Source organism: Bufo gargarizans, chromosome 5, assembly GCF_014858855.1.
Source record: "Bufo gargarizans isolate SCDJY-AF-19 chromosome 5, ASM1485885v1, whole genome shotgun sequence".
NCBI classification, from domain to species: domain Eukaryota; kingdom Metazoa; phylum Chordata; class Amphibia; order Anura; family Bufonidae; genus Bufo; species Bufo gargarizans.
Window position 1 is genome coordinate 236,236,925 of NC_058084.1, and position 24,307 is coordinate 236,261,231.

The window sequence follows — 24,307 nt, forward strand, 5'->3', positions numbered from 1 at the left end:
ACAGGTGTGCCCTGTCAAGTTTAATAAGTGGAATTTCTTGCATTATAAATGGGGTTGGGACCATCAGTTGCGTTGTGGAGACGTCAGGTGGATACACAGCTGATAGTCCTACTGAATAGACTGTTAGAATTTGTATTATGGCAAGAAAAAAACAGCTAAGTAAAGAAAAACGAGTGGCCATCATTACTTTAAGAAATGAAGGTCAGTCTGAAAAATTGGGAAAACTTTGAAAGTGTCACCAAGTGCAGTCACAAAAACCATCAAGCGCTACAAAGAAACTGGCTCACATGCGAACCGCCCCAGGAAAGGAAGACCAAGAGTCACCTCTGCTGCGGATAAGTTCTTCTGAGTCACCAGCCTCAGAAACCACATATCATTCCAAAGGGTTCACATACGTCATATCGCACCACCAGCCCATGTGTCCTTGCCTGCAGGCGTGCGTTTAAATACCCCAGTGGCACTGCGCTCAGAGAGTTAATTACCCCCCATAGCCAGGAGAGCGCATGCAGCGCTCAGAAGTGGAAGATCGGCCCCCCACTAAGAGAGAGCGCAGGCAGCGCTCAGCCATGCACATACCCGACCAGCCCAGCCCCAGACAGGAAGGAGGAAGAGGCTGTCAGCGCTCAGGAGAGAGGTGGAGGGGGCTGAGTTCAGAGGAGTTGAACCCCGAGCAGCCCAGAGGAGAAGAGCAGGAAAGCAGAATGGACAGAGCAGCTGAAGAGTGCCTGCAGCTGGTTAAGTATCGCTTTCCCTGCCCTACCTCCTCCTTTGCCCCTGCTATTCCCCTGCCCAGCCATATTAACCCTGCATTTCCCTGTACCCCTGCTCCTTATTAACCCCTTCCTGCCATCCACCAATCCCTAACACTGCAATCGCCCATTAACCCCTACAGCAGTAACCCCTTCACTGCTACTGCCCTGAACTCCTGCTGCAGTAACTCCCAGCAGCAGATTAACCCCTGTACCCATGCCCTGTATATGTCACTGGCCTGCATTGGGTTAACCCTTGCAGTGCCATAATTGTGTTATCCCCATAGGGACAGCGTGTAGCCAGTTTGGTGGGTTGCTGGTAATTACATGTGTATGTAAGTGTAATGTTTAGGTAGATGTGTGGGGTGGAATTGTGTATTATATTGTACTGTGTGTAGTATAGTTAGGTTTGTGGCAGAAGGTTCTGTTAAATGCCACACAGCATCTATTAACTTGTGAGCTGAGCTGTAGTCCCTCGGTATGGCCACTGTACAATAGACACAGTCTTCTGCTTCGAGCTACGTTCACTGTATAGTTTCTGGTGCCTACCTGAGGCATCTGATCTTTGAGTGTGCCAGCTGTTGGGCCCCTACCAATGTGATATTATGAGGAATCACAGAAAACCCCTTTGAAAACACAAGGTGCTGTGCATTTTCATACATATACAATATTATCTAATGACATTATAACTAAAATAAATGCTCATTGCCTTTAAGAATAAAACCAGCCTGAACCAAAGTTCTATTATGTGGCTGAAGAGGCCAAGATGAGTTCATGGCAAATTCAGTTTATATAAAAATAATTGTGACCGTAAATGGACATTGTATTTAAAAGTTATTGCTAAGGATCTGGGTTTATCTATGGGGAGTATACCAACTTCCTAAGACATGTCTGTCTGGAGGGAACAAGGTTGTTTCATTGATAAGCCATGACGTGATAAGGATTCATATCCTTGAGGCACACCTGCTATATGAGGTTCCATTTATATATTCATAATTATATTATATATATCTCTGCATGGTATATTTAGTTTACAACATATGTTAATCACTAATTCATATAATGTGTTATCTATAAGTAACAATGTATCGATATATATGTTATACCATGTATTTATCATTTAGAAGGTATTGTAGAAGGTACAAAAACATTGAAGTAAGTTTATGTTAATTGGATTTCTGAGAAGAGTAAATGTTATTTCAAAACAATAGTTATTCATGGATGTAGATAAGTGAAATGTACAAGTTCCGATGCCAAGCATCAAAGCAGTTACATAAAATTTTCATCAAGTCAACCCATATTTCAAAAAGATAGGAGAAGCCAGCCAACTCCAACAAGTCCAGGATATAGGTAATTAAAAGTGTCAGGAAAAGACCTTCCTCAATGATCTATATTAAAAGGGTCATGTGAACGTATTATTAGATATTTAGTTTTAAATGCTTAAAAGTTGTGATGTTTATCTGCAGTACCACAGTGCCATCTGGAGGCAGATGGACAATATTATATTATTTCATTATTTGTTCTATGTCATATTAGGAGTTAACATGACATCATGGTGTTATATTAGCATGCGAATAAACCCACCTTACCTGATTGGGATAGGCCATAGATCCATATACCCATCCATCCATTCATTCAATAAAAAAAATAAAACTTTACCAGAAGAAACTTGGATTATGTTATATAGAAGATATATGACAAGGGGGGGGGGGGTTAACAAAACTGGTGTAAAGGAAAACTGGTTTCAAATTTTCTTTTTCAGAGCTCCTTTGGAAAATGAAAGGCGGAATCACGGCTGCAATAGGCAAATAATCCAGTTTTCCTTTACATCGGTATAATGCTAATGTAATGATAAAACCAATTTGACGGCCAGCAAATGCGGTGGAACAGACACACTTTGCGCAAGCCGCCACACTCTGAACACCCATGCGGGCTAGGGTAATCTTCACCTGCCTTCAGCAGGAAGGAGGACTTTGGCAGAGCCATTCCCAGGTGGCAGTAGCAGGGCGGCTGGGCACACCGGCTGCAGTTGGGCAAAAGCCCAAAGTAAATACTGTGACACTATGCAATGGTCAATAGGGAAACGAGAATGGTCCGTAAATGTAAGCCATGGAACAAAAACCAGAAAAACAACCAAAACCAAAGCCAGAGTCAATAACTAGAGAAACCATTCACCAGATAGCTTCAGATTCAGAACCAGGGAAGCAACTGAATAATCAGCATTGAGTGAGGGAAAAGACAGGTTTAAATATCCCTCCACAGCTCACCTGACACTGCTGAGGTCACACCCAATCTCCACCCTCAGACCAGGGAAGCACAGTTGAGGGCTAACAGTGTGCAGAGGAAGGAAACTCCCTCCACCGCAGGAGACATGACAACAGAGGTTCCCTGGCAACTACTGATGCTAGGGGTTCCGGCATCCCGGGACGACTGACCAGCGTCAGCACTGGGAATGATGGCGGCCCGTCTCCCAGCAGTACCAAGATCCAGAGTGGATCTCAGAGAGTGACTGTTACGGTCTCTCCCATGACAGAGGTCAGAAGATCTAAGAGACTGGCTGCACATGATGTGATCTGACAGCCTCTTTGGTTTCACTTGTTTATGTATTATTGCTGGTTATGACCACACCTCTTGTCTCAGGTGTAGCTTAAGTGGTCATTCCAATTCCTCTCTTTAGTCTGGTCTCACCCATCATGCTATGTGGTTGATAGCTTCTTTCTGGTTGTGGAAGTGCTGGTGTTTGGTTCTCCTCTAAGTTCCTGCTCGTCAGCCTACTTTGGAGTTAAGTGTCTTTTCCCTATTTCTTGTTTGTTGTATTCCCTCGGTTTAGGAATTCACTAGGTGGTGACCTTTCCCTAGTTTCCAGGCCTAGTACCTTTTCACTTCCCTCTTGTGTTCGGTGTGGAGTTTACTACCCACACCACTCCGTGCACGAGTAAAAAGCAAATCTTTACTAGCTCCGCCCTCTGGGGGATACACCCCACTCCTCGTGGCCAGCGAGGTGTGAGGGATGTCCCGCCGGAGACCACCTGGGAGTAAGAGACCCATCTTCACGTAGTAACGTGCTTCTGGTGAGACTCTGTCTCTCTCCCTGGCTGCCTGAGAATCAGTTTCATAAATCTCCCGAAAGTTTGTCCATTTAATATATAACAAAAGACAGGGGGGATATGGAGGGATGGCACTGCATATGATTTACAGTAGAACATAGCAGGATGGAATCTTTCAATGTATGTAGGAAAATGACAAGAAGCTGATGGGCTTAGATTAGATCTTTAAAATCAAGAGGAAGACCCATTTAAATTAGAAAAGTGATTAGTCTTTCAACAAGGCAAAAATGTGCTTTAATTTTGCCTTGAATTCTGGAAGTTACTGCAACTATAAGGGTGAGTTCACAAACAGCTATTTAGGGTCATTTTCTGCATTTTTGCAGTTTTAGTGACATTTCTCGCAAATAAGGTTTTAGGTGCACTTTTCTGCGGTAAAAACACAAACTCCAGATATTAACTGGAATAAAAATAAAAAGCAAGATACACCACCGTTTTGTTTTTTACTTACTACAGGCATTTTTTTTGCTAATTAGGCGTCTTTTTTGGGGCACCTGGCATTATTTTTTTTTAAAGCAGCAAGCTGAAACCTTTAGTATTTTTCTGGTTTACATAGCTGTTAAGGAAAAATGCTGCTAAAAAAGCACCAGAAAAGCATAAGTGATTTTTTATGGCTCTTTTGGTGGTGGAAAAAATGCCAAAACAAAATTCAAGGGGTTGTCCGCTTTTTACTATTGACAACCTATCCTGAGGATAGGTCATCAATATCACATTGGCAACTGCGGTGGTGAGAAGGTGTATTTACAAATATGGTGTCCCCATTACTTCTAAGGGAAGGCGCCTTCCTAGTCACTTGAACAGACAAAGCTGTCCTATAGAAGTGAATGGAGACGCCATACCTGTAATTACACCTGCTCACCGCAGCAATTGCTTCGACGAGCAGGTAAACAGAGCAGAGTAGTGAGAGCTGCTTTCTCTTCAAACAGTTGATCGTGGGGGTGCCAGGAGTTAGACCCCTGTTAATCTGATATTGATGACAGAGTACTGTAGCATACAGAACATAAAGAAAGCAATACAGTTGAGTAGAGAAAGACTGGTCTAGAGGAAAATAATGTAGTAGGAGGTTTGGTGGGATTAATCTTTTACGATTCTGAATTGCGTTTTAGGTTTAGTTTATGTATGTTTAAAATATGTCGTTCAGTCTTTTGGGAGTACATGAAGAGAAAGTATTTTGGTGCGTTAAATAAAGTTTACTTCATCTCTGAAACTGAAGTAAATTAGGGGCACTGGCAAATACTGATATGACAACCTCAATTTTAATCAAGGCTTGCTCTGCCCATAAAAGTGTGAACTTCTGCCAAATAGATAAAGAGATCTCCAGGTGAAAGAACGGTCTCTCTAGGGCATGATAGTGTCAGGAGGATATACGGTAACTGGCAAATGCTGCCTCTTTAGTCATTGTGTTCTCAATTAAAATCCCTTTATATTGGAGTGAATGTACTATACAATGGTAGGGGGGGGGGAAGGGTTTCTAAAGACAAATTAAAAATGATGATTCATGAAAGACAGCCATATCAGGAACCTCCAAATACGGTAGGTTAATAGGTAGGCTATTTCTGCCATTAACAGGTGCTATAGCCATTGGGTGACTACTGTGTTATAAAGCATACACCTACTGCCAGTGTTAGCGATCTAAAATAAATTGCTAACAGACATTTAACTCTTCAGACACCATAGTCATTTGTTAATTAAGACATCATTTGAACAGCCATTTGATGGGAGGGAGCTTCCCTTCGGTGACCGGCCACCACCTCTGGTAGTAGGAGATTGCATCATTAGGGGTAAAAATAGAAGCTATCTGTCATAAAGACTGGGTTTGTCAAATGATGCGTTGTCTGTTGCTCAAATTCGACATACCAGGGATCAGGCTAATGGATTACTGGGACAGACTGGTTACGACCCAGTGGTCATGGTGCACACTAGCACCAATGACAAAGTTAGAGGTAGGTGGAGGGACCTTAATGATTTCAGGGACAAAGGACTGCAAAGCTAGTATTTTCTGAAATACTACTTGTGCCATGAGCCACAGCAGAAAGGCAGCAGGAGATTAGAGGGTAAACAACTGACTCAAGAACTGGTGTAGGAAGGAGGGGTTTGGCTTTCTGGAGAACTGGGATGACTTCTCGGTTGGCTCTACCTTAAGGATGGGCTGTACCTCAATGGCAAAGGTGCAGATGTTTTGGGGGAGAAGTTGGTTAGAAGATTGGAGGAGTCTTTAACCTAGGGACTGGGGGGGGGGGTTACTCCTTTATATCAGGTGAAGATATTGCACATACTGATCTGGGTCGAGGTAATGGAACCGGGGGTGTAATAGAAGGAGGGACAAGAACAGTTCATAAGGAAAGATTTAAGGTTAAATGCACACGATCTGGATTGCGTGCGGACAATCCGCACCGTAGATCATGTACATTGTATACTATGAGAATTTGAAATTCTCACTGCACTAATTGAAGCAGAATGACCGCACAGATTTTCCTGCAAGCACCTGGGGATTTCAGTGCGGATTATCTGCACATGAATCCTGAACATGTGCATGTACCCTTAGGTAAAAAATATCCAAAAATCTCTTAACTGTATGTATACTGATGCCAGAAGCTTGACCAACAAAATTGGTGAACTGGAATTAGTAATGTCTGAGGAAGACTGAGACATGGTTGGATAATAGCTATGGCTGGGCAGTTAACATACTGGGCTACGGTCTGTTTAGAAGGGATTGTAAAAACTGGGGAGGGGTTTGCCTTTATGTAAAGTACTGTCTAAGGGTTCATTTACACAGCCGTGTGTGTTTTGCGGTTCCTCAAAACACAGACAGCAGCAATGTGCGTTCCGCATTTAGCGGACTATGTAAAGTACTGTCTAAGGGTTCATTTACACAGCTGTGTGTGTTTTGCGGTTCCTCAAAACACAGACAGCAGCAATGTGCGTTCCGCATTTAGCGGACCGCACATTGCCGGCACTAAGAGAATATGCATATTCTTGCCTGCTATTGCGTACAAGAATAGGACATGTTCTATTTTTTTTCAGGATCAGATTTGCGGACCCGGAAGTGCGGGTCCACAATTCCGGATCGGGGCAACACATTGTGCGGCTCCATAGAAATGTATGGGTCCGCAATTCCGTTCTGCAAAATGCATAATGGAATTGTGGATGTGTGAATGGAGCCTAAAGCACACATTGGGAAGATATAAGTGAGGGTAGTGAACATGTGGAGTCATTGTGGGTAGAACTACATGGAGTGAAAAAATTAAAAACCACTGATAGGGTTTCTTATAAGCCACCTAATATACACAGAAAATCTACTACTAAGGGAAATAGATGATGAGGCAAATCATAATGAGGTGATCATTATGGGGGACATCAACTACCCAGATATACACTGAAAAAATTAAACCTGTGGATCTCATAAAGGAAACAGGTTCTTTTCATAAACTTTGTCAATAACTAAAGACAATTGCCTTTCCCAACTGATACAGGACCCGACTAGAGATACAGCCATATTAACCAACAGGCCTGGCAGAACAACAGACATGCAGGTAGGGGAACACCTGGGAAATAGTGACCATAATATAAAATCTCCCAATTATTGTTCAAAGGAGTGTTTTTTTTTGTTTGTTTTTTAGAGAGGCACAAAAACGAACTACCGAAAAGGAAAATTTGACCAGCTTAGAGACGCTATTGTTCTCAAAAATAAAAAAAGCCACAAAATGGGATATTTTTAAAAGCATCCTGAACTTTAATTGTGAGGGGTAGATACTTTATGGCAATAAAAGGTTCAGAAACAAGAAAAAAAAACTATGTGGATGAATAGAAATGAAAAGGAGGCAATAAATAACAAAAAGAAAGCATTTAAATTACTTAAGTTGTACGCACACAAAAAAAAATAATATATAAAGAAAAAAGTGGAGTATGTCAAACACAGATAAAGGCAGCCAAGCGGGAAACAGAGTCTCATTGCAAAAAAAAAATAATGTAAAACTAACCCAAAAATGTTCAATTATAAAAATGGTAAAATGTTTAAACCTGAAGGTGTTGGCCCCTTAACCCCTCTATAGAACAGTTTTCCTTGAGCCATAGCTTTTTTATATTTCCGGTCAGCTGTATGAGGGCTTATTTTTTGCGGGACAAATGTACTTTCTAAGGCTAGGTCTACACAACGACATCTCGAATAGATTTTCATGTTGCAGTGCGACACCATAGGCCGCCATTATAAAAATTGTCGTGCGACAAATGTCGTCGTGTAGACCTAGCCTAATGCCACCATTAATTATGGCATAAAATGCAGTGGGAAGCGGTAAAAAAAATTCCAAATGGTGTGGAATTGGAAAAAAAACGCAATTCCTCCACAGTTTCACGGATTTTGTTCCCACAGCGTTTTCATTCTCTGGGTCAGTACGATTACAACGATACCCCATATGTATAGGTTCTTTATGTCTAAATAGTGTAAAAATAAATGTAAACTTTGATTATTTTTCTTTTTACTTCACCATATTCAGACCCCCATCATTTGTTTTTATACTTACGATACCATTTTGGAGTGTGTGTGACATTTTGATCACATTTTATTACATTTTTTGGGGGAAGAGAAGCAATGAAAAAAAATTAACTCCCCATTAAATGTGGCCTGTCAAACCCAGGAAGAACTGCAGCGGTGTCTTAAAAAGATTAAAATAGACATATCACCTTGTCCAGATCGCATACACCCCCTGCATACTAAGAGAATTAAGTAATGTAATACACAGACCTTTATTTTATATTTAAGAACTCTAATGACAGGCCCTGTTTCACAGGATTGGTGATTAGCAAACGTGGTGCCAATATTCAAAAAGGGGTCAAAATCAGAGCCCGGAAACTATAGGCCAGTAACATCTGTTGTGGGTTAACTGCTTGTAGGTTTTCTAAGAGATGATATCCTGCAGTATCCCAATGAAAATAAGTTTATAAGGCTATGTCAGCATGGGTTTATGAAGGATCGATCCTGTGAAACTACAGTTTTTTCGCCCTATAAGATGCACCGGCCCATAAGACGCATCTAGGTTTTAGAGGAGGATAATAAGAAAAAATATTTTTCATTACACCTCAGGTCAGACCAGCAATCAGACCCCCAATGTTAATCAGACCTCAGATCATACCCCCAATGCCTCAGATCAGCCCCCCGTCAGCGATCATGCTCCCCCATGTCAGCCATCATGCTCCCCCATGTCAGCCATCATGCTCCCCCATGTCAGCCATCAGTGCAAATAAAAATACAAAAAATAACTTACCTCTCCTGCTCCTGGACGCCACCACTCCTCACCACCAGCACCCTCTCTTTTCTTCCTAGTTCTCGGCTGTCAGCTGAAAAGGCTGCACACAGTAAGGTCACATGGTGCGCAGCCCTACACAGCAGACAGCCGAGTGGACCAGGAAGCGGTGGATGGAAGCACTTCATCAGTATCTCCACTTTGGGGGGGGGGGGGGGGGGTAAACAGTGTCTTATGGGACAAACAATACGGTAATTTAGATTAGCTTTTATGAGGAAGTTCTAGAATGAACAGGGTGCCTCAAGCATTTGATACTGTGCCTCATAAAAGGTTAGTATATAAAATGAAAATGCTTGTTGGACTGGGAGAAAATGTCTTTATGTGGGTAACAGGCTCAGTTATAGAAAACATAGGGTGGTTATTAATAGTACACACTCAGATTGGGTGACCGTCACAAGTTTACCCTCTCACTAGACCATGGCTAAACATATGCAAGGAAACACAGTTGCAATACTGTCCAAATCATATCGTCACATAGACAAATTCCTAGAGACATAATGAGCAGCAATTTTCCCAGCATATGTTTATCAATCTAGGCATACCAAAGATAAATACTAAACATTAAGCATTTTGGCCAATATTGAATTCTGGGGTTTCCCAAGGTTGAAACATCCCAGGACTTGGGACCAGAGAAGCTGCTAAGTTCCTGATCATAAATACAAAGTAGGGTTATCAAACATGGATTACGAGAAAAGTGGTTTTAAAGAATGAGTTGCCTTTTATAGAGGACTCCAAGCCATTTTCAGAAACACTGGAGGGGCTGAAGATAGGGAGTCTTATGTCAGAGGCATCCTCTTATTATTATTGTCAATTTCACACCACCATTTCATTCATGTAGACTTTTGTCTGCAAACCTATTTTATCAACTAGAGGACTTATATCCAGGGATGTTTTAAATGGGTATGATTCACTGACCTAGGGTTCATGCAGATGGCCGTTTTTGCGGAACGGAAACGTCATGGCCTCTATAGAACAGTCCTATCCTTGTCTGTAAAACAGACAAGAATAGGACATGTTCTATCTTTTTGTGGGTGCCACTGAACGGACATATGGATGCGGAGAGCACACTGTGAGCTCTCTGCATCTTTTTCAGCCCCATTGAAGTGAATGGGTCTGCATTTGACACCCACAAAATGAGCCCTTAAAGGGGTTGTGCAGCATGTTTATATTAATGAACTATCCACAGGATAGGTCATTAATATCTGATCGTTGGGGGTCTTACACCCAGACCCCCACTGATCAGGTGTTTGACGAGGAGGTGGTGCTCCATGTGAGTGCTACTTCCAGTTCATTACACTGCCTGTCTTGTAAGTCTCGGCAGTTCACTTGAATGGTGTGCCTACTTGTAATTACAGGGGAGATGATGCGTAATGTAATGAAGAAGCAGCGCTCTCATGGAGCACTGCCTCCTGTCCAAACAGCTGGAAACAGTAGTCTTAGGAACCCTTCTTCCCCATAACTGCCCTGATCATTGCACTGTATAAAGAAGCCTTAAGATATAACTCATAGCACTGGTGCCTTGCAGTGCTGAGCTCCTAGGTTTGAATCTGACCAAGGATACCATCTGTATGGAGTTTGGATATTCTCCCTGGATTTCCTCACAAACTCCAAAGACATACTGATAGCGAACTTAGATTGTGAGCCTCATTGGGGACAGTGTGATGCTAATGTCTGTAAAGCACTACGAAATATGTCAGTGCTATATAAGTAAGCAAAAATAAACAAAATAGTAGTCATGAATTACATTTTTCAGCAAACCAAATTATTATTAAATACATGTCAATTTCTTGAGCTGCAAAACACCATTATACAAAAAACAAAATCACATTTTATGGCTTAATAAATAAATGTAATAACATTACCTCAAACCCTTGCAGTCGCCCAACATTCATCATGTCGTTACACCGTTTTAGTACAACACACATGACTTCAACAGCTTTCTGGTGGCAGAAAATAGGAAAAAAAAAATGATTTAAATTATATTATATTTTCAAGTGGACCTCCCTATATAAAGAGACAACCACTGTTTAAAGCAAGAAACATTTTTTGAATTGGTTGTCACATTCATTTAGCAACACAGCAGATATAGGAACAATGTAGCATTTAGTGACTGAAAAGCATAAAGATCTATTTTCAGGCTTCTTTCACACTGGCATTAGGCTTGTCGGGCAGGCTGTTCCATACTAACGTTTGCACACGTGTGCTGCAGGAACAACATGTCGGACAGGCCCAACGCCGGTGTGAAAGAAGCCTTAAATACATGCACCTTAAATAGATTAATAAGCATATATAAGTTTGATACTTCAATTTCCTTCTACATTCCATAGGTCCACAGTTTTACAGTTTAAGGGCTTTTTCACATGAGCGAGCCCATTGCGGGGAATGACGCTCTATGTGCGAGTTTGATCCTCCATTCTGGACTTGCAGGAGCGCACAGCATTATTATGATTTACAATGCTATGTTCCTGTGCTTGACCTTATAAAAAGTTGTCACAATGATTCTGTAGTAGTAAGGTTAAACAGAGGCACAAATTATTAAATATCATGATAAGACCATATGCTCCTGAAAGTCCAGAACTCAGTATCACGCTCACAAATGGAGTGTGATTCCTGCAATGGACTCACTCGTGTGAAACAACCCTTAGGCTTCATGCACACGGCCATAGTTTTGGCCTGCATCCGATCATTTTTTTTAAGGATCTGATGTCAAAACATTCATCTCAATGGAGCTGAAAAAGATGCAAACAGCACACTGTCCTCCCCAGCAACCCCGATAAAAAATAGAACACATTCTATTCTTGTCCGTTTTGTGGACAAGAATATAACTTTTCTCTAGACGGGTGGCGGGAGAAGGGGGGTGTTGAAGGAAGCGTGCTCTCAGCTAGGATCTGTGTTTTGCAGACCACAAAACACTTACAGCTGTGTGGATGAGGCCTTAGATGGCATTCCTTGAAAGTTGCCTAAGTGTGAATTCAAAAGGCATTTACCATTTGAGGCAGACAGGAGTCAACTACAATTTTTTGAGAGAGTCCTAAATGTCTGTCAAGATATTTGTTTGGCTGATATTGTCTCCATGTGTCCATTTAGCATCCCATTATTTTATTATGTAGAGGCAGTTCTGATATAGGTTGTTTTAAGAGTTCTAATATGATGAATAAAAAACTTCATTAACAATATAGTTATAATCTGCAGGAAAAGATTTGGACAAAATACCTCCAATTCTGCAACATTTACACAGGCTTTTTTTGAGTACTTCAGGAAATCCTACAAGAATAAAAAGATAAATAATTTACAGTTTGAAACATCTGATATTAAACAGTAACAGGCTACAAAGCATTTTTTTTTCCAATGAAATCAATATATTTTAGCTCAATAATTTACCAAGTATTGCAGTAAACAAAAGGCAACTAAAAATGGCTTTTGAGAACACAGCCTATTATATGACATAATTTGCAGGCAAAAAGATGCACATCCACTTTAAATGGATTTGAAAAATGTATACAAATAAAGCATATTATATGAACTGTGTTGACTGTGTCATAGTCCATAGATATGGGTCAGGATAAAACGGACTTCTGTGCACGTTATCAATCACATCCTCCCTGTCAATCAGAAAGCATACTTATCTGTCGTGTGTGTGTGTGTGTGTGTGTGTGTGTGTGTGTGTGTGTGTGTGTGTGGGGGGGGGGGGGGGGGGTGTCTTTTTATTTTTCCAGAAAAGGACTGAGAAGATAAGGGTTTGCATATTGACGACATCCGCTAAACGTTAACCAGCATCCAGACGACAACATCAAAAAAGTCACACCACTTACTAAACAAGCATCAATAGCACACATTTACACCGTCCCTATCCTGCCAGTACCTGATCTTTAGAGTAAAATACTGTGTCTGCTTCTCTAGTGATACCTGTTACATGCAACATAACTATTATTACGATCAGAGGAATATCTAATACTTTTTACAGTTGGAATACATTTCTGTCAGTCAGAAGAGAAATTTTAGCTGTCGTCATGAATGATAATTAGCAAATAGTTAAAAAAACTAAAACAGTACTTGTCTGTTTCTGAGTTGGGTGAAACACAGGGGCTTTTGGTAACCATATTATGGATGCAGCACAAGGACCATAGCTATGGTGCTCTAACTTCTGTTGAACTACAGAAGGTTCAGGTGTTGCGTTCAATGATATGGGAGAAGTAAAACACTTCCAACAGAATGTTCGAAAGCAGCCTTAGTTAATACAGTATATTAGGATTAGGGGTGGTTAATTTTTAATTAGGATTACATTTTTTTGGGGGGGATAGAAAATTAATACCTAAATTTGATTGCAGAAGTTGGTTGGGCAAATATCTGCAGTTTTTGCATTTCATTAACAGATGCAGTACTAAATGTAGACATGTGTGGTATGTATGTACTTTTCACATTCATACAGTTTTGTATTTGCACTAGGACTCTGCAAATCTAAAGCAAATAGGAATTTAGGGCCAATTTTTGCAAAGTTGCATGACTCTGGTTGTGCGCATTAAAGAGTAATTGAAGTTTTAAACAACTTTAAATTCTGGTGATTTTATTAAGATATATATTTTTCCGACCCATAAGACGCATATTCCCCACCCCCAAGTGTGTGGGGGGAAATTTCGTTGCACCTTACCTTATGGGGTAAAAAGAAATGAGCGCTTCCATCATGGAATCACTCATTAGTACCAGAGGACCGGGAATCGGTGAAGGCTCTGTACTCACTACTTCCTGGTCCTCGGTTGTGCTGTGGCTGCGCACAGCGTAAGGGCGCTAAATGACCTCAAGCTGTGCGCGTCAGGTCACAGCACAGCCGACAGCAGGAGGAAGAAGATCGTTGGCGACGAGGAGCAGCTGCGTCTGGAGCAGGAGAGGTAAGCGATTTGTATTTTATTTTATGTGATATGAGGCATGGGGGGCTGATAAGAAGCATGGGGGCTGATCTGAGGTCTGAATGGGGGAGGGTCTTATTTTGGGGCTCTTATCTGAGGTATGATTGGGAGTAATTCACATTGGGGTCTGAGCTGAGGTAATATTAACATGGGGGTCTGACTGGCTGACAGCTGAGATCTGATTGGTGGTCTGACCTGAGGTCTAATGATTTTTTTTATTTTTTATTGTCCTCCTCCAAAACATAGATGCGTTTTATAGGGCAAAAATACGGAGCGTGTAATTTTTTTTTACAATATCCTATGTGTCTACTTTCAGATAGTACATGGCTATGGGAGGTTAGTATAAAGGTGCAAAATTGTCCAAAAAAATATATATATAGAAAAGTCAGCTTTAAATGAATAAATGACGTGTTATACTGAATATATACACGGACCAAAAATATAAACGCAACACTTGCGGTTTTGCTCCTATTTTGCATGAGCTAAACTCAAAGATCTGAAACATTTTCTACATACACAAAAGACCCATTACGCTCAAATATTGTTCACAAAACCAGTCAGTCTATCTATTGTGGCCACCATTTGCCTCACGCAGTACAACACATCTCCGTCGCATAGAGTTGATCAGGTTGTTGATTGTGACCTGTGGAATGTTGGACCACTCCTCTTCAATAGCTGTGCGAAGTTGCAAAATATTGGCAGGAACTGGAACACGCTGTCGTATACGCCGATCCAGAGAATCCCAAACAAGCTCAATGGGTGACATGTCCGGTGAGTATGCTGGCCATGCAAGAACTGGGATGTTTTAAGCTTCCAGGAATTGTGTACAGATCCTTGCAATATGGAGGCCTGCATTATCATGCTGCAACATGAGTTCATGGTCGTGGGTAAATGGCACAACAATGGGCCTCAGGATCTCGTCACGGTAGCTCTGTGCATTCAAAAGAAAATGTTGGACCGTCTTGAGGCCCACATTGTAAGAGTTTTTTAAATAATGATGTCATGGTTTGAATCTCTCTGTGACAATGGCCACACCCATCTGCCTCCCAGCCAAGCTCTTGAACTAATCTCTGCTTACCTCATTTGCATAGCCAATCAGAGGGGGTTTTACAATTTACCAATTGAAAGAGGTGTTCCAACTGTCAATATAAATATGTGATGCATTTAATAAAGAATTGTCAGTTTGAACTCACATACCGCCTGACTGGTGTTAGTTCTGTGAGAATTAAAACGACACGAGCGGTCGTTTGAGGCCTGATCATCAACGGCGGAACCAGATATTGTGGTCACATCAGGGAGTGCCGTGAGAGCAGAATAGAGCGAGCAGGGGGCTTGTTACATTGGTGGCAGCGGTGGGATTGGCTCTCCAGTTACGGGGACACTCCAAATTACAACTAGGAATTACCAGTTACGCAGCCTGCAGGAGAGACACGCTGAAAGATTTACTTGAGAGCCGAGGAGGGATCACTGGGACAAAAAACAAGGCCACCTTGATCAGTGAGTTAGCTGAAATGGATCAGAGGGATGGTGATGCTGGACAGCACCTGTCCGTAAATTGCCCTTTCGCGCATTCAAATTATTTAAGGAAGGAGAGGAGGAAATAGAAGAGTTTCTCCAGGACTTTGAGAGACTGTGCCAGATACATAAAGTGCCGTCCCAAGATCGGGTCGCCTTACTGGCGAGTAACCTAACTGGCAAAGCTGCGGATGCGTATCGGGCCATGGAGGATGAGGACGCCATGGATTATGACCGGGTAAAAGAAGCCCCGCTAGCCCGATTTGCCATTACCCCTTAAGCGAGCCGGATTAAGTTTTGAGAATCCCGGAAACAAGGCAACCTAACCTACGTGGAGTGGGCACATCTGTAGCGGAACCTCAAGGGCTGGTTCCAGGGAAGCCATGCTCATACCATAGAGGACATCACACAGCTAGTTCTCTTAGAGCAGTTCTTTGACCACACCCCTCCGATAGTACAGGATTTGGTGCGAGATAAGCGGCCACAGACTGTACAGCAAGCAGCTACTTTGGCCGATGAATATCTGGACTCTCGGAGATCCATTGGAGGCCAGCGCTATCCACTACCGTGGCCCAGTGTACTGACCTCGAGCCCAACTCCAGTATCTCAGTGGGCTTCCTCTAGACCCTTAGCCCAATCAAAACCTTCTACCGGGCCTAAGTGCTATCCATGTAATCAGATGGGCTCATCTGCAGCGTTATTGCCCTAACTGATCCCAGAGGTACCAAGAGACTGCCCAGTTATCCAGGTCGGCGACTTATTGCCTCCAGAACGAGGTCAACCATCTAGATGTTCAGGAAGAGTTTGGTGAGCTGTTCGAGGCCGATCCCGTCCAGGCCGCAGCAGAAGATAATCGGCAGCACCATCGTCAGGCGGTATGGGTTAATGGGCAGCCGGCCCAGGGACTTTGTGATTCCGGGGCTACGATTACCCTTATTCAGCCTCACATGGTTCCTCAGTCGGCCCATACCGGCCAGACTGTGGCAGTCAGGGTAGCAAGGGGCAAGGTGCTGCGCTTAGCCACCGCCAGAGTTCACCTGGATTGGGGCTCAGGGAAGCGACAAGTGAGAGTAGGGATACTCCGTGAGTTACCCGCAGAAGTACTTTTGGGGAACGACTTGGGGCATTTGACTTCTTCATTTGCACCAGAGACCGCCATGGCCGTGACCACCCGACAACAAAGCCACCTACAAGGCAACTCCACTCCTATGGGGAGCCAGGTAAGACCAAATCCTCCCACGTTACCCTGACTTGACAACCCCATGTCCTGGGATTCTCCTTCCGACGTTAGGCAAGAAACCCGGAGAGACCCTACTTTAGCGTGCTATCTGGACAGGGCGGGCAAGGATCCAGGGGGGTTAGGGGAAGAAAGAATAGAGTGGGAGGGAGGGCTTCTTTATCGTTACACTGAAGGGGTGGGCAATGGGAAGCGCGAGGGCCCCCACAAACAGCTAGTCGTACCCCAGAAGTACAGACAGGAGCTTATTGAGGCTCACGACATCTCCTTGGCCGGACATTTAGGGATAGCTAAGACCCGGAGTCGGTTGTCTCGTGCTTTCTTCTGGCCTAGGTTACATGCAGAGGTATGAGAATACTGCCGGACCTGTGAGACTTGCCAGAGAGTAGGAAAGGCGGAGGATCATCCAAAAGCCGCTCTGCACCCCATGCCGATAATTAGGGAACCCTTTAGCCGGATAGCAGTAGACATTATTGGCCCACTGGCCCGCCCCAGTGCCGCTGGGAAGAAGTATATTCTTACAGTGGTGGATTACGGCATCCGGAAGCTAATCCCCTATCTAATATCCAGGCTGACACGGTAGCTGATGCCTTACTGCGGGTGTTTACTAGGGTAGGATTTTCCCAGGAGATATTGTCTGATCAAGGAAATGAGTTCACCGCCGAGCTGACCCAGCAGCTCTGGCGCCTCTGTGGTATTAAAACCCTCCAGAATGCACCCTACCACCCCCAAACAAACGGGCTGTGCGAGAGATTTAAAGGGACCCTAAAACAGCGACTTCGGGCCTTCGTGGAGAGTAGGAAGGATTGGGAAAAATATCTTCCCTACTTACTGTTCGCATACAGGGAGGTACCTCAAGAGTCCACAGGGTTTTCACCATTTGAGCTGTTGTATGGGCGAAGGGTTAGGGGACCCTTAGACTTAGTGAGGGCCCAGTGGGAAGGGGGAGAGGATCCTGAAGGCCTCCCCATCCTTAGTTACATCTTGGAACTCAGGAATCGACTGCGGGAACTTACCGAGCTAGTCCATAAGAATATGCAATCAGCCCAGAGTCAGCAGAAGGTTTGGTATGATCGATCTGCTCGGAATCACACTTTTTGTGTCAGACAGAAGGTCCTAGTACTAAAACCCTTGAAGCAAAATAAATTACAGGCCTCCTGGCAGGGCCCCTATCAGGTGGTAAAACAGCTGTGTCGACACCACCTACGTGGTCGCCAGCTGTGCAGACACAAGAATTAAGAGGACATTCCACATCAATATGATGAAGGCCCATCACGAGAGGGCTGAGGCAGTAGCCGCCATATGCGCTCCTGCCACCGGGGACTCTGAATACCTGCCAATGCTGGAGCTTCCTGCAATCAGTAACCGTTCTGGGGGGGTGGAAGATGTTCAGTTAGGAGATGGGTTAGGACCCCAGGAACAAGAACAGGTCAGGGAATTACTCCAGGACCGGAAATAGATGTTCTCAACACTCCCTGGATACACTCACTTGGCAGTGCACAAGGTGGAGACCCTTGGGCAGAAGCCCCTGAGACAATCAGCCTATAGTATTCCCGGAGTTGTGCAAGAAGGGGTGAGAGCAGAGATTAGGGAGATGCTTAAGTTAGGGGTGATCGAACCATCAGCAAGCCCCTTGGCTTCCCCTGTAGTATTAGTCCCAAAACAGGATGGCACATTCCGATTTTGTGTGGACTATAGGCGACTGAATGACTGTACTGTGACAGATGCCTACCCCATGCCCCCAGTGGACGAATTGTTGGACAAAATAGCTCAGGGACATTATCTGACGACTACTGACCTGTGTAAGGGTTACTGGCAGATTCCCTTGGAGGCGGACATCATTCCAAAGTCGGCCTTCATCACCCCGTTTGGCCTTTACCAGTTCCGGGTAATGGCATTAGGGATGAAAAATGGTCCGGCTAACTTCCAACGAATGATAGATCAACTCCTCGGTGGTCTGCAGGATTTTGCATGCGCATATCTTGATGACATCGCAATCTATAGCCAGACATGGGAGGAGCATCTCAGACACCTGGGCATAGTGCTAGACAGAATCAGAGTTGCAGGCTTGACCCTGAAGCCAGACAAGTGTAATATCGGGATGTCTTAGGTACAATATTTGGGACATAGAGTGGGATGTGGGAAGCAGAGGCCTGAGCCTGCAAAAATCGAGGCCATCATAAACTGTCCGGTTCCCAGAACCAAGGCCCAGGTACTTGCATTTTTAGGGACAGCCGGGTACTACAGAAAGTTTGTACCTCACTATAGTGACATAGCCAAACCACTGACGGACCTGACCAAAAAGAATCTCCCTAGACAGGTCCTGTGGTCTCCGGAGTGCGAAACAGCATTTCAACAGTTGAAAACCACGCTAACACAAGCTCCCATACTGGCAGCACCCGATCCTAACAAACGCTTTGTCGTACATACAGACGCCTCCATGTTCGGACTGGGAGCCGTACTAAGTCAAGTTGGCAACGATGGGAAGGAGCACCCGGAGGCGTATCTCAGCTGCAAGTTGTTACCCCGTGAAGTTGGATATGCTGCCGTGGAAAAAGAATGTTTGGCTTTAGTCTGGGCTTTAAAGAAATTGCAGCCCTACGTCTATGGACGCTCTTTTACCGTCACGACGGACCACAATCCCTTGATATGGCTAAACCGGGTGGCAGGAGAGAATGGCCGAAGGTGGAGCCTGGCTTTGCAACCCTACAATTTCACCATACAACATCGGCCAGGGCCTCAAAACGGGAATGCGGATGGATTATCCCGGCAAACGGACCTGGAATCCTTAAGACTACTTTTCCAACATCCTCAAGTTGACCCGGTGAGGGTCCCACTGTGGCTGTTGGACTGTTTCCCGGGGGTTTGTATCTCTCTGTGACAATGGCCACATCCATCTGCCTCCCAGCCAAGCTCTTGAACTAATCTCTGCTTACCTCATTTGCATAGCCAATCAGAGGGGGCTTTACAATTTACCAATTGAAAGAGGTGTTCCAACTCTCAATATAAATATATGTGATGCATTAAATAAATAAAGAATTGTCAGTTTGAACTCACATACAGACTGACTGGTGTTAGTTCTGTGAGAATTAAAATGACACGAGCGGTCGTTTGAGGCCGAATCATAAACGGCGGAACCAGCAGATATTGTGGTCACATCAGGGAGTGCCGTGAGAGCAGAATAGAACGAGCAGGGGCTCGTTACAAATTAATTTGCATTTTATGGCATGAACTAAGTATTTAATCACCTGCCAACCAGCAAGAATTCTCTCACACACCTGTTAGTTTTTCTTTAAGAAGCCCTCCTACTCTGCACTCATTATCTGTATTAATTGCACCTGTTTGAACTCTATCGAAAATCTTTGGAGGGAGCTGAAACTCAATGTAGCACAGCGAAAGCCTTGAAACCTGAAAGATCTGGAGAAAATCTGTATGGGGGAGTGGCCAACATCCCTGCTGCAGTGTGTGCAAACTTGGTCAAGAACTACAGGAAATGTCGGACCTCTGTAATTGCAAAGGTTTCTGTACCAAATATTAAGTTCTGTTTTTCTACTGTATCAAATACTTATCTCATGCAAAAAATCCTAATAATTTAAAAATCATACAATGTGATTTTATGGATTTTTTTTTTAGATTCTGTCCCTCACAGTTGAAGTGTACCTACGCTAAAAATTACAGACCTCTCCATTCTTTGTAGGTGGGAAAACTTGCAAAATCGCTAGTGTGTCAAATACTTATTTTTCCCACAGTATAACTGGTCATTTATTCATTTAAATCTCTAACTTTTCTACTCTTAGTATTCATATTGGTGGTTTTATGCAGTTACTGACAGCTACCTCAGACACAATGGTTTATCTTCATTGTATGCAGACAACGCAACTGCTACAGGGCCCGAGGGGAGAAGGGGTCCAGAGCTGAACTCCTATTATTGATGAGAATTTGCAGTGCAGCCACGTGAAAAACAGTGAATTTGCATGCAGCCACCACTAAGGAAACTGTTTTCTACAGCTTCTATTTCAGTCAATTGTTACTGCATAAATTCATATGCACTGAGCTCCCCCTAGTGGCTGTAGGCAGTCAGCTTTGTAAAAGGTGGGAAGCAGATTTATTCATATATTTATGCCAGTTGTCTGGTGTAAATACATCGAGGAATATGTTCCAGCTCAACTTTTTCCAACCTAGAAGTCACATATTACATTTTTTTATTAAAATGTCTTCTGCTTAAACTGTGGTAAATTTGTCCTAAATCCTGGGCGTTGTGATTTGCATTCCACGTTACCTGGGAAATTTTGACGCATACATAATGGAAAATTGGTGGTGCAGAGGGCCATGCTAACTCCGACAGCTACAACAAAGTATGAAATTCCACGACACCTCATTTAACAGGTGAAATTAACTAATTGTAATATTACAATGTAAAAAAGTATAATGCTGAGTTAGCTAAGTATATTTGTGCAAAGTAGATCTCCAATTATAAACTTCGCCCCTCAATAATCTATCCCTGTAAACCCTCCCCTAATACTTCCATTACCTCAAATGTGCAGTTTCTTTGATTCTCTCCCCGTAGCCCCCTAAAAGAATAAGCATACTGCAATATACATAATGTTCTGTCACAGCCTCAGGTGTCTGCTGTTTTAAATAGCAGAAACCTGGCAGCTATGACATCTGCTGAGCGCACCATCTTTGAAGACCCGTTTAACATGTACAGCGCTGGTTGTGAAGGTGTTAACCTCCAGAAACCATGGCATCAATTACTTACCTTTAAAAGTAACTGATATTTCATTATTCTTTGTACAGGTTTAATTAGTAAATCTGTTAGCTGAAGTCGGTGGCCCAGCCGCTGTTTTAAGTCCTGAAAGGTGATAAAACATACAGCAAAAATTAACGCAATAATAAAAAATGAAAAAAAAAATAAAGATTAAAAGTTTCTCAAAATCAATTCATTGACTAATCAACAGACAACTTTTTAAATAATAATTTTAGTGTGGGGCCTTTTAACCACCTCAGCTCCCCTAGCTTAAACACCCTTGATGACCAGACCACTTTTTACAATTCTGCACTACACTACTTTCACCGTTTATTGCTCGGTCATACAACTTACCACCCAAATGAATTTTACCTTCTTTTCTTTTCACTAATAGAGATTTCATTTGGTGGTATTTCATTGCTGCTGACATTTTTACTTTTTTTGTTATTAATTGAAATTGACCGAAATTTTTGCAAAAAAAAGAAATTTTTCACTTTCGGTTTTTCAAATAAAACTACATTTCTATATACATTTTTCTCTAAATGTATTGTTCTACATGTCTTTGATTTAAAAAAAATGTATATTTATTGGTTTGCGCAAAAGTGATAGCGTTTCCAAACTATGGTACAAAAATGTGAATTTCCGCAATTTTGAAGCAACTCTGACTTTCTGAGCACCTGTTATGTTTCCTGAGGTTCTACAATGCCCAGACAGTAGAAACGCCCCACAAATGACCCCATTTCGGAAAGTAGACACCCTTAGGTATTCACTGATGGGCATAGTGAGTTCATGGAAGTTTTTATTTTTTGTCACAAGTTAGCGGAAAATGATTTTTTTTCTTACAAAGTCTCATAAATACACTTGTGGGGTATTTATACTGCCCTGGCATTTTAGGGGCCCTTAAGCGTGAGAAGTAATTTGGAATCCAAATGCGTAATAAATGCCCTGTGAAATCCTGAAAGTACTCATTGGAATTTGGGCCCCTTTGTGCACCTAGGCTGCAAAAAAGTGTCACATGTGGTATCGCCGTACTCAGGAGAAGTAGGGAAATGTGTTTTGGGGTGTATTTTTACATATACCCATGCTGGGTGAGAGAAATATCTATGTCAAATGACAACTTTGAATAAAAAAATGGGAAAAGTTGTCTTTTAGAGCAGCATGGGTATATGTAAAAAGACACCCCAAAACACAATGCCCTACTTCTCCTGAGTACGGCGATACCACATGTGTGACACTTTTTTGCAGCCTAGGTGCGCAAAGGGGCCCAAATTCCAATGAGTACCTTTTAGGAGGGCATTTTTAGACATTTGGATTCCAGACTTCTTCTCACAAAGTCTCCCTTTTCGCTAACTTGGGACAAAAAGTTCAATCTTTCATGGACTCAATAGGCCCCTCAGCGAATACCTTGGGGTGTCTTCTTTTCCAAAATGGGGTCATTTGTGGGGTGTTTGTACTGATCTGGCATTTGAGGGTCTCCACAATCATTACATGTATGGCCAGCATTAGGAATTTCTATTATATTATATTGAGCATACGGGTAGTGAGATATTTTTTTTTCGTTCAGCCTCTGCCAAAAAGTGTGCAAAAAAAAAAAGGAGGAGAAAGGTGTCTGCCAGGACATAGGAGCTCCGCCCAACATCCAAACCCACTCAGTCCGTATGCCCTGGCAAACCCGATTTCTCCATTCAAATCAATCGATGTGGAGTGCCGCATACACCGACTTTTGTGTAATCTGACAGCAGCGCAATGCTGCTGTCAGAATGCACATCAGTGCTGCAGCTGGTCGATCGGTTGGTCCACCTAGAAGGTAAAAAAAAAACTAAACAAAAAAAAAATAACAAAAAAACAGGCCGCAACGCAATAAATTTATTAACATTAACTTTATATAACATTTGAAACAGAACATTAACTTTTATAAACTTTTTTGAACTTTTGGAACATGAACTTTTTTGCTTACCTGTGATTTATTTTTATTTTTTTACCTTTATTATAGGACAAACCTTTCCTTCCCCATGGGACAATGTGCAAAGCACAAATCGCCTAGAGATGTGGTGAAGTACATTATGCACTTTGTCCCAGGTGAAAGGAGAGGTTTGCAGCAGCTCTGTGTGAATGGGCACTAAGAGCCCTGTGTGCCTGTCCTGTGTAACGCAATCCCTATGCTAAGTGTACCTGTGTGTGGTACCGGAAACACTCCCCCTAAGCATATCAGCACCCCTTATTCCACTCCTGCTACAGACACAAACATTTTTTCGGGGTGACGCTTGGGTTGAGGTACCAGCAACGACATTAGGGAAATGTCGCTCGTGTAGACGGCTCACTACACTGGTGGTTGGGGCCACTCGATCTCTTCCTGAAATTTGAGGAAGGATCCTGTTCTCCCAGCCTTACTGTAGAGAACAAAACTATTGTACAGTGCCAATTGAATTAAATATACAGACACCTTCTTATACCAGCGTCTGGTCCTGTGGGAAAGTAAATAAGGCGTCAACATGTGGTCATTGAAGTCCACCCCTCCCATGAGCAAGTTATAGTTGTGGACACAGAGGGGCTTTTCAATTACACTGGTTGCTCGTTCAATTTGTATTGTCATGTCTGCGTGAATGAAAGAGAGCATGTAAACGTCACGCTTGTCTCTCCATTTCACCGCGAGCAGTTCTTCATTATACAAGGCAGCCCACTCCCCCCTTGCAAGACGGGTGGTAATGAGCCGTTGGGGGAAGCCCCGGCGACTAGGTTTCGCGGTGCCAC

The 24,307-nt window shown here is 43.0% G+C and overlaps 1 protein-coding gene across 4 annotated transcripts in view; it reads right to left on the reverse strand.

Annotated features, from left to right (window-relative positions):
• Window positions 1–24,307, reverse strand: part of TRIO (trio Rho guanine nucleotide exchange factor) — a 584,493-nt gene that overhangs the window by 74,107 nt on the left and 486,079 nt on the right. For all 4 annotated transcript variants that reach the window (XM_044293534.1, XM_044293537.1, XM_044293535.1 and 1 more), the window contains exons 44-46: window positions 21,569–21,661; window positions 12,367–12,417; window positions 11,016–11,093 (exon numbers count right to left, since the gene is read on the reverse strand). In XM_044293534.1, the coding sequence (XP_044149469.1) occupies window positions 11,016–11,093; window positions 12,367–12,417; window positions 21,569–21,661 (222 nt within the window). The remainder of the gene's footprint in view (window positions 1–11,015; window positions 11,094–12,366; window positions 12,418–21,568; window positions 21,662–24,307) is intronic.